The 12,826-nt window shown below is 35.0% G+C and overlaps 1 protein-coding gene across 1 annotated transcript; it reads left to right on the forward strand.

Moving 5' to 3' along the window:
* Nucleotides 1-4,459: 4,459 nt before the first annotated feature.
* On the forward strand, nucleotides 4,460-11,328 carry LOC116291042 (uncharacterized). Its single transcript, XM_089026323.1, has 6 exons — nucleotides 4,460-4,555; nucleotides 6,811-6,882; nucleotides 8,623-8,694; nucleotides 9,264-9,332; nucleotides 10,326-10,397; nucleotides 11,253-11,328. Exons 2-6 carry the CDS (start codon nucleotides 6,851-6,853, stop codon nucleotides 11,326-11,328), a joined length of 321 nt encoding a protein of 106 aa, XP_088882449.1. The 5' UTR covers nucleotides 4,460-4,555; nucleotides 6,811-6,850.
* The last annotated feature ends 1,498 nt before the right edge of the window (nucleotides 11,329-12,826 follow it).

The following is a 12,826-nucleotide window of genomic DNA, read 5'->3' on the forward strand; positions in this document are numbered from 1 at the left end:
ATTCGTAGTAAATATATCCATTTTTAGATAGAATAAAAAACGAAAACTCGAAAACTTTATGTATCATGTATTATTTAAGTTTTTAGGCACATCCAGTTGCTGACATGTACAGCAATTTACAGCAAGACTCTACAGAGGACTGATTAGTAAGCTGTAGCCGAACGAGGGGACGTCTAGTGGGTACCCAGAAAAATCCCTCTTCAAGGTCGAAAGCAGTGATGAAAAATAAAAGTAAAACAGTAAAAACAAAAACCAAAACCAAAATTGTAAGTGAAATTCCTTTATTCACTTCCGCGGGATACTCCATATTTATTCTCTAGAACGTAATTGGGGTTCCTGTGTTGAAATACTTGTCAAAGAAGAATTAGAGACGAGAGTGGGAGACACGGAAAAGAGGAGGAGTAGCCTGTCAACAGTCGAAGGTCACAGACGAGTAAGTTCACCCCGGGACCCCATCGCAATCGTTTGTTTGAGAAAAACACATGCTTTTTTATTTTTTTAATTTTTTTAAGGCGCAATATAAAGAAAAACATGAAACTATGAAACAAATAAACAGATGTTATCATATTCCAGTAAAAAGCAATATTTTGACAAAACTTTAAAAACATATAATAACTAGAACTTAGAAAAAACGTCGTACACCTACTTGCAAGAACGTTGTCATACGATATTAGAACATTAGCAATTTAGTGAGAAAGGAATACATTAAAATACAAAAGAAAAAGTTCAGCTTCAGTGATCTTCTTTTGTTTTTTAATATAATTCCTATCCCACTAAATCACTAGAGTTCTATTTGCTTTCGTATTCTATTTGTATATGCTTTCGTTATTCTTCGTTTGCAATAGACGTCATAGCCGCCATGTTGGAAGAATTCGACAAAAGGTTTTTCAATGAATTCTTTTGTTATATCTTCCAACATGGCGGACATCCCTTTTATTATTGTGCTCTCTTGGGATTGATTGCAAACCAAGAATAATGCGATTTTCGGTTTATTAAAAAAGCGAAATGTTGAATTTTTGAGCTTATTTTTCAAACTTACTTCAAATATGTTAAGTAAATTATGAACCATAAGGTTTAAAGTAGATATCCTGAGAAAAATAATTCTGTAGCTTATTTAATTTGTGAGTTATTTATCTTGGTTTCCGCCAATTTTAGTTAATTTCGAAAACTTGTCAAAATGTTAATAGTCTAAATTCAATAGAGAGTTTTAGATTTACGTTCACGGCAAACGTGAAACGTCAGTTGACCAGTAGAAAATTCTTTTAAACTACTGAAAAAGAATCGCAAAAAAGTCCAAGTAGTAGAAAAACAAAAGAGTATTTGCGTTTGGTGAGAAGGTTTGTTATAAAAGGTAAAGTAAAATACGGCAAAACTATGAAAACGTGGTCACGTTTGCTGTTTGCGGGGAGGAAAAAAAGTCAATCTAAAACTCTCTAATATCTCGAAAACGACCTCAGACAGGACATCCAACTTTCCTATTTTCATTTTTAAAATCATTTTTGAATTTTTGAATTCCGTACTAAATATAGCTTTTTAAGGAAATGTTCGAAATTTTCCTTACTATTTGGATGTGTTAAATAAGATAATCAAATGTTTTGCTCCTAAGACAGTGCTTTTAGAATACATAATACAGAAGATAAAAGATAAAAAAGGCAGAGACAGAAAGAAAGAAAAACAGAAGAGAGAGAGAGAGAGAGAGAGAGAGAGAGAGAGAGAGAGAGAGAGAGAGAGAAACTAAGAGATATTCATAGTCCTTGGATTTAAAATGTAGAAGCATAAATAAATGTAAAATGTAGAATGTACAATGAAACGTAGAAGCAAAGAAAAAGCAAATGACGAACAATGCTGGAGAACATTAAAAGCAAAGCTCATACTTGGCCAGGTGTAGCACTTATTGTGTACCACCTGGCCAAACTGAAATTACATTTCAGGATTTCTGAATTTGGAAATTATTTTCTAGATATAAAAACTATTTTCTGGATTTAAAAATTATTTTACGAATTGGGATATAGAATTCTGAATTCGATATTTATTTATAATATTGAAGTTGGAAATTATTTTTGGAAATCTGAATAGACACTTTTCATTTGGTGCCTTTACGACGTAATACGTTAGAATATACGATAATATATAGTTTAGTATATTAGGGTGTAAGTTGACTGGAATTATGACCTGTACGGGCTACACCAAGCTAGTCAGCTAGCTATCTATTATATAATTACAAATGTTGGGTCAAAGTCAAAGTTTTCAGGGAACACTTCTGAAAGTTTCTCACATGACCTCAAAATCAAAGTCCATTAGAAATCGTCACTGAGGTGAGTCTACGCGAAGTCTACGCAAAATCGAGGCTAAATAATTTCCGAATACGGAAATGCTTTTCAAAAAATAAAATTTTGAAAAGTAGAAGCAAAGAAAAAGCAACTGACGAACAATGCTGGAGAATATTAAAAGCAAAACTCATACTTCGCCAGGTGTAGCACTTATTATTAGTTCAAGGAAAACCAATTTTCAGAAATTCGTGCTGCGCGGTATGATGCTGTTCGTAATTTTCGGTTTCCTTGTGTCCACATGGCTTGTTTTAATTCGTTATCTGTCATATTTTTCATTTCATTGCGTAAAGAACATTCATTTACAAACTTGAGTCCAATCTACAATGCATCTAGTACTTTGGATCTCGATTTCACAATACAAAATAGAAAAGATAGAAAATGCATTGGGGGATCGGAAAAGGGAAAGAAACAGAAAAAGAAAGAAAGAAAAAAGGAAGAAAGGGAATAAATCAATAGATAATTAGTTCTAGCATTGTCATAAAAAAGTTTCTGAAGAAATATTTTATTAGTTCAAAGAAAATTAATTACCAGAGATTTGCGCTGCGCTGTATAATGCAGCTAGTAATTGTCGGTTTCCTTGTGTCCACCTGGCTCGCTTTAATTCGCTTATCGTTCATATTTTTCATTTCATTGCGTAGAAAACATTCATTTACGTCCTTTGGTCCAATCTACGATGCATCTAGTGCTTTGGATGTCGATATTCACTATACATGTAACCAATGTGGTTTCAAATCAAGGTAAGAATCAAGATACTTAGCTAGAAATTTTCATTTTTTTAGGAATAGGAAAGGAATATTAAAACTTATGTATAATGTATGCAACAGAATTTTAAGAAAATAGTCATTGCAAGCTCACCATTCGTCTCACTTCGATGAAATAAAGGCACGTCTGCCTTTCAAGATGGCGCAGGGAACTGTGAAAAGGACTATTTGTTCACTTGGATGGATAGATGGATGGATAGATGGATGGATGGATGGATAGATGGATGGATGGATGGATGGATGGATGGATGGATGGATGGATGGATGGATGGATGGATGGATGAATGGATGGATGGAAAGATAGATGGATGGATAGATGGATGGATGGATGGATGGATGGATGGATGGATGGATGGATGGATGGATGGATGGATAGATGGTTGGATAGATGGATGGATGGATGGATGGATGGATGGATGGATGGATGGATGGACGGATGGACGGATGGATGGATGGATGGATGGATGGATGGATGGATGGATGGATGGATGGATGGATGGATGGTGGAAGGAGGGAGGGAAGGTGGGATGGATGGATGGAGGGAGGGAGGGAGGTAGGGAGGGAGGGAGGGATGGATGGATGGATAGATGGAAGGATGGATGACAATCAACTTTCATGTAGGGTTTATATTGATATATACTATCCTCCATTAACAGTTTGTTCCATCAACTGCACATGTGAGAATTCTCCGCTATATGGCCTTTCTGTCAAATGTAGCAGCATATCCTCGGTGCCTGAAGGCATTCCACTGCAAACCAAATGGCTGTGTGTACATTTTTCCTCATATGTTTCATACAACTACACTAAAAATACAGCAAATCTAAAAATTATAATCGGATTTCCCATTGCATGGTGGATGACAAGCCTAACAGGGTTTGTAACCCACTTGATAAGGCAGCCGATAGGTAGATTTAGAACCCACATGTTGATTTTTGTTGATGAATGAAAAAAAGAAACTTGAGGAAACCCCCTCCAAGCACAATTTATTGTTAGTTTATTAATTTGCATACTAAAAAATATAAGTGTCTGGGTGAGACATTTCATGTTATACCAATCAAAGCCATAAGTTTCGTAAAGATTGCCCTTAAAATAACAAAGATATTAATTTTTGAAACTAAACATTTGCATTGCATGCGTTAACAGCCTCGTTAACAGGCTAGACACAAATTCATTTGCAAAAATGCCAGGATTCTTAGTTTCACTTGAAAATTTCATAACTTCATCATTTTAAAGGCAATCTTTAAGAAACGTTGCAATTGTCGATGTAACAAATTTGATAGTAAACTTCCCTTTCCCATTAATTGAAATATCTCATAATATGACGCTAGCTTTTTAAGGGTAAATCAAATGACTAGATTACAATATTATTTAAAATTTCGAATTCCTCGGCAGTGACCTTTCCTTCAATGAGTTGCGGAAAATAGATCGTGGGATCTTTAGGAAACTGAAATCTCTTGTTAGTCTGTAAGCATAGTTTGGGAAATGTTATTATTTTAAATTAATTGCTAATTGTTTTAAGCTACTGCCCAGTTTATTACAGTCAAAACGGCTCAAGCGCTAGCTTACCCCCTAGGCTTCATTAATGGTTTCTACGCGAGTATTAGAATTTATTATTCTTCCCGAGAACTACGAAGACTCGGGAGTCGAAATAATAACCGATTCAAAACTTTAGTTCTGATTCCTTATATGGACTTATCCAATCAGAATTCAAATTTTGAATGGAGTTCCGAGTTTTTTGAAAAACTAAATTTAATTGAGATATTCCTAATGCTTGATTAAAAGATTTAGTGAATCTCCTCTGAAAGTCAGGAAATTCCAGGGGCGGCGGAACCGGGGGGGCCGAGGGGGCACGTGCCCCCACACCAAATGTTTTGGAAGGGCCTGCCCCCCCCCCCCCCCCCAAAATATTGGTTCTTAGTCATTGTTTTACGGCGCATGCGTCTGCAATCAAACAAAACATTGTCATTATCACATAGCATTGAATATAATCTTCAGTGCCCCCCCCCCCCCCCCCAAAGATTTTAAGCTTCCGCCGCCCCTGAATTCAGCAAAACGTTTAACTGATATGTGAGAGAAGCGACCATCTTGAAACCAAACTTATGATTCCAAATATGGTGTCAAAACTCCTAATTTGCATATCTGAATATTCCAGAGCATGGTATGGTTGTAGTGTTACACGTTTCAACCACGTTATGAGTTTCTGACTTTAGTTCATCATTTACATTGCTCTGTCAATATCCGCTGTGCATAACGGGCTCAAATGTGAAGGAAACCTGGGGTGCTTACCTTAAACCAGTCCATAGTCAGTTGGAAATTCATTCGGTAATTGTAAGTAAAGAGCGTGAAACTTTCACTTTCGAAAAATGGTACACGCGTCTACCTGAAGAACCGAAAAAAACGGGAAAAGTTGATATTCTCAATCGGAAGACCGATTTTTCCGGAACTTTCCGATCGGAATGATACATATCATTTGTCTCTCAACCGGAATTTCCGGTTTTTCCTGGTCAATGGTAAGCAACCCTGGCTATGACCGCGTAAGATAACAAGAGTTAAAAAAAAAAACGAAAAAACAGAAATAAATAACCAATGCCATTTGTTTATAGGAACCTTCGTAAAAATAAAATATCCGTTCTTGAAAACGGCTCGTTCGAAGGCCCTCAGTTTTTTCAAACGCTGCAAGTAACACAAAATTAAGATTATCTATCCATGTATAAGTCATAACAGGTTTACCCGGCCATAGTTTTCACCACTTTTAAAACGGTTGCTTCGGTGAAAAAAATTCGGGACTTCATCTAGCTTTTCGCAAGGTATTTTCTCCTAAGTTTTACTTCCATACCCTCTCTTAGAACATCCCTTTAATTAAACACTGTTAATGTTTAATTAATCAAAATTTAGGTAAGCTTAACTCACTTTGTTGAAAGTTTTAATTTACGACAAACTATACACTTTTGAATAAAACAACCTCGTCAGGCGAAATAAATGTCGGCAATGAGTTGGCACTTTTTTGCTATCTTATTAAACACATATCATAATATATAGAGGATATTACATGGGCGCTTGGAGATACGAAATTTATCTTCGAGTGTTGAAAAGATCTCTCACAAGTGAGCGCAGCGAACGAGTGAGAGATTTTTAACACGAGAAGATAAATTTCGTATCTCCAAGCGCCCATATAATATTCTGTTTATTATATAATTATCAATGAAAGTATGTTTTGGCTTTTTCAGGCAATTCTTTCCGTGTATTTTTGAATAGCCATCGCAATGGTGTTATTTTCACACGTGAAATAACATGTTATTTTCACGTGTGAAGATATCAATTTTTCGAAATAGAGAAAAATAGATATTTCAATGGTAATTATATAATAAACTAAAATATTTATCGAGCCCTGAAAGAAACTTTGCGATGATTTCAGGATAGAGTCATTATGGTTAACAATTATTTGGTGGAATATTTACCGAGCCGCGAGTCATAATCATTGAGACCGAGGGAAATAATTGTTTTAGTATAATTTTAGACTCAAATATCAGAGGAAAGACGAAATTCAAAATACACTTTTTGGTATTAGTCCCACTCTGGCAAACTGGGAAACCTCATAATCACCGCTCGAGCAGTGATTATGGTCTCAGAATCACAGTCGCTCAACCAATCAGAACGCGCGAAACTCTATAGTCAAGTCTAAAATTATGCTGATTATACATATCCTTTATTTTTTACAGCAAAATTGGTGATAACAGTTTGTCTTATTTATCTCCTGGGATGTTCGATGAACTTGAATTTCTCCTCACTCTGTGAGTGACAATCAAATATAATTAATATTTCTTTAAACCCTTTGTGAAATTAAAAAGCGAGAGAATCGTCCGATCCTGGAAAATCCACTAATCTCCACCCTAGTTGTACACCCTTGCCTATGCCATGACACAAGAGATCATGAGGGACACGTGCACTAGCGAGAGCAAAGGTAGAGAATTTTTGGCTTGTAAGCTAGTCATTAATATGATTATACAGCTTCTCATTAATCCCATATAGGTAACCGTCCAATTATTTTCTTAATTGGACAGGTCTTGTTGATATGGGATTAATTAGGCAGCTATATAATTGATATGTAATGGTATTTCATGCTCCCCAATCAAGAAATAATTAGACTCGAAAAATTCCTCTGACTGCCAAATTGGACTCGTCCTATGGCCTCATCCTATTTTGTCAGTCTTCGGAATTTTCCTCGTCCAGTTATCTCTTAATTGGACAGCATGGAGTCCTATTACATATACTAATTGCAAAATCTTTGTCACATAAAAATAACAAAATAAAGAATATAATTTAATTAGAGATTTTTGAAATTTTGATTGCAAAGCCCCCTAGGTTGATCAAAATAATTGTTTTAGTATACAGTAAAAACCCGCGTATCAATAAACCAAGATTTTTCCACGTTAACCGTTAACCTTAATTGGACAGCATGGAGTCCTATTACATATACAAATTAGTTCTGGCAGGATTCAGACCCATTGACTTCGAAACAAAAGGAATTAAATCATTTTCGGGTTGAAAACATAGAACATTAGAAACTGAGATAAAGTGTATGCTGGTAAATGACATTATTGTCCTCTGATTTATTCATTTGAGATACACAGACGTATGAAACATTTGTTATAGTACGGACACTCGAAGCGTTAATGTAAATCATCCCTTGTGCCAATTGTTTGGAAATAACAATTATTTTCCTCACTCGGTGCATTTCTACTCAATGCTTCAATTTAGAGCGTTTGAAAATGTAGAAAGTTCAGGACCTGGGGAAAAAAAAAAATCGACGTGTTCACGGTTTGAGTGTCCTTACTGTAAAAAGTCTCAATGCTTTCCGTCTTTGCAGCAATTTATGAACATTCGAGGAGTTGTATCACTAATTGTAAAATTCATGAATAACAAATGAGTCGAAGCCAATCCAGCTTTAGAAATCAAGTCACATGCATATCATGTAAACCCGATACAAACCTTACAATGAAAATGCTGATTAGATACAACCACTGGTGGATGTATACTGTTCTGCTACAACACTAGTGGTTGTATCTAATTAGCATATGAATTAAAAATCTCCCAAAGGAGATTCGCCTCCGGGTCGTGATTGTATATCATATGGTAAACATTACATACATATAATTAACATACTTTCCACGTACCATTTAGGTCTAAGCTTCTCTGTTCTATGTTTTAAACCAGTTTCGCATTCGATGCATTCTGCTGCTTTTGAACATCACAGACTCATTTGCACGGGCTTAGCTATTCACAGATACCTTTAAAAGTCCGTGGGATTTATAAACATTGTTATTGTTCAAACATATTGAGAATAGTATTAGTTATTATTTCGTGAGTTTATTATATTATATTTTTTATGCGTTAATTATTTATTTAATCAACAGTGTATAGATTCTCTCTCTCTCTCTCTCTCTCTCTCTCTCTCTCTCTCTCTCTCAAAGGTATGATTTTATAAGGGGAAAAACGATCTCAAATACCTTGCCTTTTTTCATTGTTTTTAGGCACCTTTACAATAACAAAATTACTCATCTACAAAAGCTTGTTTTTCATGGCGTCCCGTATCTCATGGAGTTGTAAGTACCTACATAACAACCAACTTTGTTTTTTTTTTCGAATTCTTTAAAAAAAACTTTACTTTGTTTCTTGATTACGCCCTTTTTTTCAAGGTTAATTAGCCTCATTTTGGCGTCAACTATTCACGAATACGAGCGTAAAACATGAACTCCCCATTCCCCATTCCCCATATACATGTTGCATGTTGCATGTTGCATGTTGCATGTTGCATGTTGCATGTTGCATGTTGCATGTTGCATGTTGCATGTTGCATGTTGCATGTTGCATGTTGCATGTTGCATGTTGCATGTTGCATGTTGCATGTTGCATGTTGCATGTTGCATGTTGCATGTTGCATGTTGCATGTTGCATGTTGCATGTTGCATGTTGCATGTTGCATGTTGCATGTTGCATGTTGCATCCTTTGTATAATGCTTATTAAGCTTGAAATGTGCTATATATGTCACCTTGCGACCTTTTGCTGATAGTATAGCCATTATGCAATTTGAGCTTGGTATGCAAAATGTATGTGACACACAGCAAAACCTTCAACAACCTCATATATAGCTGTATGTTGTTAATTCGACAGAGAACTTTCGGGTAATCAGATTACCAGTCTACGCAATGGCACCTTTGATAATAAAAATCTCAAATACTTGTAAGTAGAAAGCATTAAAGAGTGATTTTCATAAATCCGTGAAATAAATGTTAGCCTAATAATCATTAATACAAACTAGTACGAGTTATTACATATTAGGCTTTAAACAACGAAGTAATAAGATATAGTCAATAAACTTTCGCTGCAATACTCAATTGCCTCACTAATAACCTTTATTACTTAACAGTTATTTGTCGAAGATGAAGTGAATATCGGGGAATAATAACCGTTATTATTCCCGATATTCACTGAACCTGAGTTGAATAATTGTTTTAGTATAAATACACAGGTGTTTCTTTCAAAAAAAGGAAAAAAATGTAGATAAAAGACACATTTTTCCCGGTAACAGATAGATAGATGTATCTATCTGTCTGTCTGTCTGTCTGTCTGTCTGTCTATCTGTCAGTCTGTCTGTCTATCTATCTATCTATCTATCTGTCTATCTGTCTGTCTGTCTGTCTGTCTATCTGTCAGTCTGTCTGTCTGTCTGTCTGTCTATCTATCTATCTATCTATCTATCTATCTATCTATCTATCTATCTATCTATCTATCTATCTATCTATCTATCTATCTATCTATCGATTGATTCCTAGCGGTTAGTGGTAAACCTGAGACCAAAGGTCTCTAATCTCTACAAACAATAGCATTCAAGATGGCCGTTATATAAGTAACCTTGGGTATAAAGGTTTCCCATTTTAAACCATCTGTCATTCGGTTGCCAATAAACTTCTATGTTAGAGCTGTGTCCATTTAAATGTGTCTTCTAGGGCGCATCCCTTAAACAAAGAAACTATACTGTTGGGAAATACGTATGGCTTGAAATGAAAAAACATTATGCCCACTTCTCTTGATTTCTATAGTTTTTATTGCGTGTGTCCTACATCTTCAGTCTTATTTTATAAAAGAACAGGACATAGCGATGCCTGATTGATTGGTTATTTATGATATTTAAGTTTCTTAAATAAAATAGAAATTTTTTTATGAATCGCTCAGGCACCTTATAGGAAACAAAATAAGCAACCTGGAAAGAGGAGTCTTTGATAGCACTAAGAATCTCAATCATATGTAAGTGATTACCAGGACTCCATTCAAACTAGCCGTGCTAAACTGGATGTTAAGTCCTGTATAAGTATTGACTTAAAAAAAAAAATACATAGATAAAATTAAAGTAATAGTCCCTTTCACATTTCCCTGCGCCATCTTGAAAGGTAGCCGTGCCTTTGCATCGAAGCGAGACAAACGGTGAGCTTGCAATGATGGAGACCTTTTTTAACACCTTGGACAATTATTCACTGGCTTCGATGTAAAGGCCCGGCTACCTTTCAAGATGGCGCAGGGAAAGGTGACTATATATTCCGTTGGCGCTACTGAGAAAAGAACAAAAGGGGAAGTGGATGAGTTAATAAGAAAGTAGGTTTTGCTTTTACTTTCTGATAATCTCCAAAAAGGATTTTTTTACATCGATTTAAGTCACTGCTATGATTACTGTGCGACTATACCAACCAAGGCCACCCAGACAAATTTTCATACAAATTAGACAATCACGATAGAATATTTAACAATAGAAGCGGTAAAAATTTCGCATTTTCCCGTATCAAGCTTTACTCTATATATTATTGTCGAAGTTGGAGTAGAGAAAGCTCACTCCACATATGGTAAGATCAATTCCATATTATAACGAATTCGACATGAACATTTTTGAAGAAGAAAAAAAAAGTAAAAAAGACAAGCAAAAAAGAGAATACTTTGGAAAATCGAGGAAGGATACAGGGACGATGCTAACTCGTGGGTCTGCCTCTCAGACAACAGACACGTCACAGGGAAATACGACACTTAATGTTTGATATGCTCTATCAAATGATATACTTTAATTCATACGTGTTAATGATAAATAATAATAGTTGATAATTTTATTTTTAGAACACTTCATGGCAACAGGATAACACAACTGAGAAAAGGTGTCTTCAGTGATCTGGAATACCTCATTGCACTGTAAACATTGCATTAGAAATAAAATTATAAAGTATATATATTATGAATAATTGTTTCTTATTGGCGAGTACGAGAAATTAATCAACTAATTGCACACATCCGGGAACTTTATGCCTTGTATTGTGGTTTTCAGAGAAAAGGCAGAGCTTGTTTACCTTTGTTCTCGAAGAATCAATGAAGAATTACTTTCTTTATTTACCATTTGATGAAAGATTTTTTTCTCTCGAACGGTGGTATTTCCTATGCTAACAGTTATATTTTAGTATACATTATTCTTTCGTAAGACCAATATTTAATAATATGATAGAAAAATATTTTCAGTTTCATGAACCGACTTTAAAGTTTGAAATTTTGTAAAAGCATTAGTCAGGCATGCTTGAAAATCAAATTTACATATTTTTACAATAGTAAGAAGTTGTTTTGATTAATTTGCATACGGACTTAGAGCATGCTCAGACGTTTTTCACTCGTGTACCCCCGACAGATCGATTTTCTTAGCTTTGTACTCTTAACCTGTTTACGTCTTAATGATTTATCATATGCAGGGATATTTCTTATAATATGATTGATTTCATCGAGAAAGGCACTTTCGAATTCAATAGAAATCTGGAATCTCTGTAAGTTGTCTTTATTAATTAGCATCCTACACGGTTGTTGCTTGCGGCTCTTTGCGACGCTTGTTACTAATGTTGCGAAAGAAAGTGGTACGTGACGTCAGTAGCAGAGCGCTCAAAAAGAATATAGAGCGTTTTAACTTGGCGTCACAGCACTCATAATGGTGTACCAAATCTAGGGAATTGAACTCTATTTTTATGCAAAAACTGTGCAGGAAGTTTCTATTTGTTCAGTACATCAATATTGCTGCCTTGTCACGTGAGTGAAAACGCTCTATTAGTTGATCTAGAAAATCTATTTTTATTAATAATATAGGAAAATATAGGAGTATAGGAATGGCAACAACACAATCGTATTGGGCGTTTCTTATATGGCATTTTTCTAGCTTTATAACATTCTTTTCTTCATATCCATTTATTGACATTAGGAAGGTTTTTTCTGTTTCTTTTCTTTTTTCTTTTTTGTTGTTGTTGTTGATTTGCTTTACCGTCACAAAGTCAACGTTTCTTTTAAGCCTTTACTTGTTTCCTTATTGCTTATCATAAATTGAGATGGTTAGGAACCAAAATAGCATGAGACCAATTACTGCGGACCATTTCTTCTTTGTTTCTGACATTTCACCAAAATCTAATGGATTTTTTGATTTGTTAGAGATCTTAGCAGCAATAAGATAAAGATTATAGAAAAGGGTGTCTTTAGAGGAAAATATAAATTGACCTCTCTGTAAGTATCAGTTTATTGACTTTCTAAAATTCAATATCCTTACAAGTTAGATTTAAATAAATGAAAATATTTCAGTTGTTCATTCGTTTCTTTGTTTTCTTACTTCCTTTTGTCATACTTCGCGCCCTCTTTTCCTCTATCTGTCACTCTCTCTTTGTTTCCTT

The sequence above is a fragment of the Actinia tenebrosa genome, unplaced genomic scaffold, assembly GCF_029948245.1.
Source record: "Actinia tenebrosa isolate PJP-AT-01 unplaced genomic scaffold, QUT_ActTen_1.0 PGA_scaffold10__47_contigs__length_13832649, whole genome shotgun sequence".
NCBI classification, from domain to species: Eukaryota; Metazoa; Cnidaria; class Anthozoa; order Actiniaria; family Actiniidae; genus Actinia; species Actinia tenebrosa.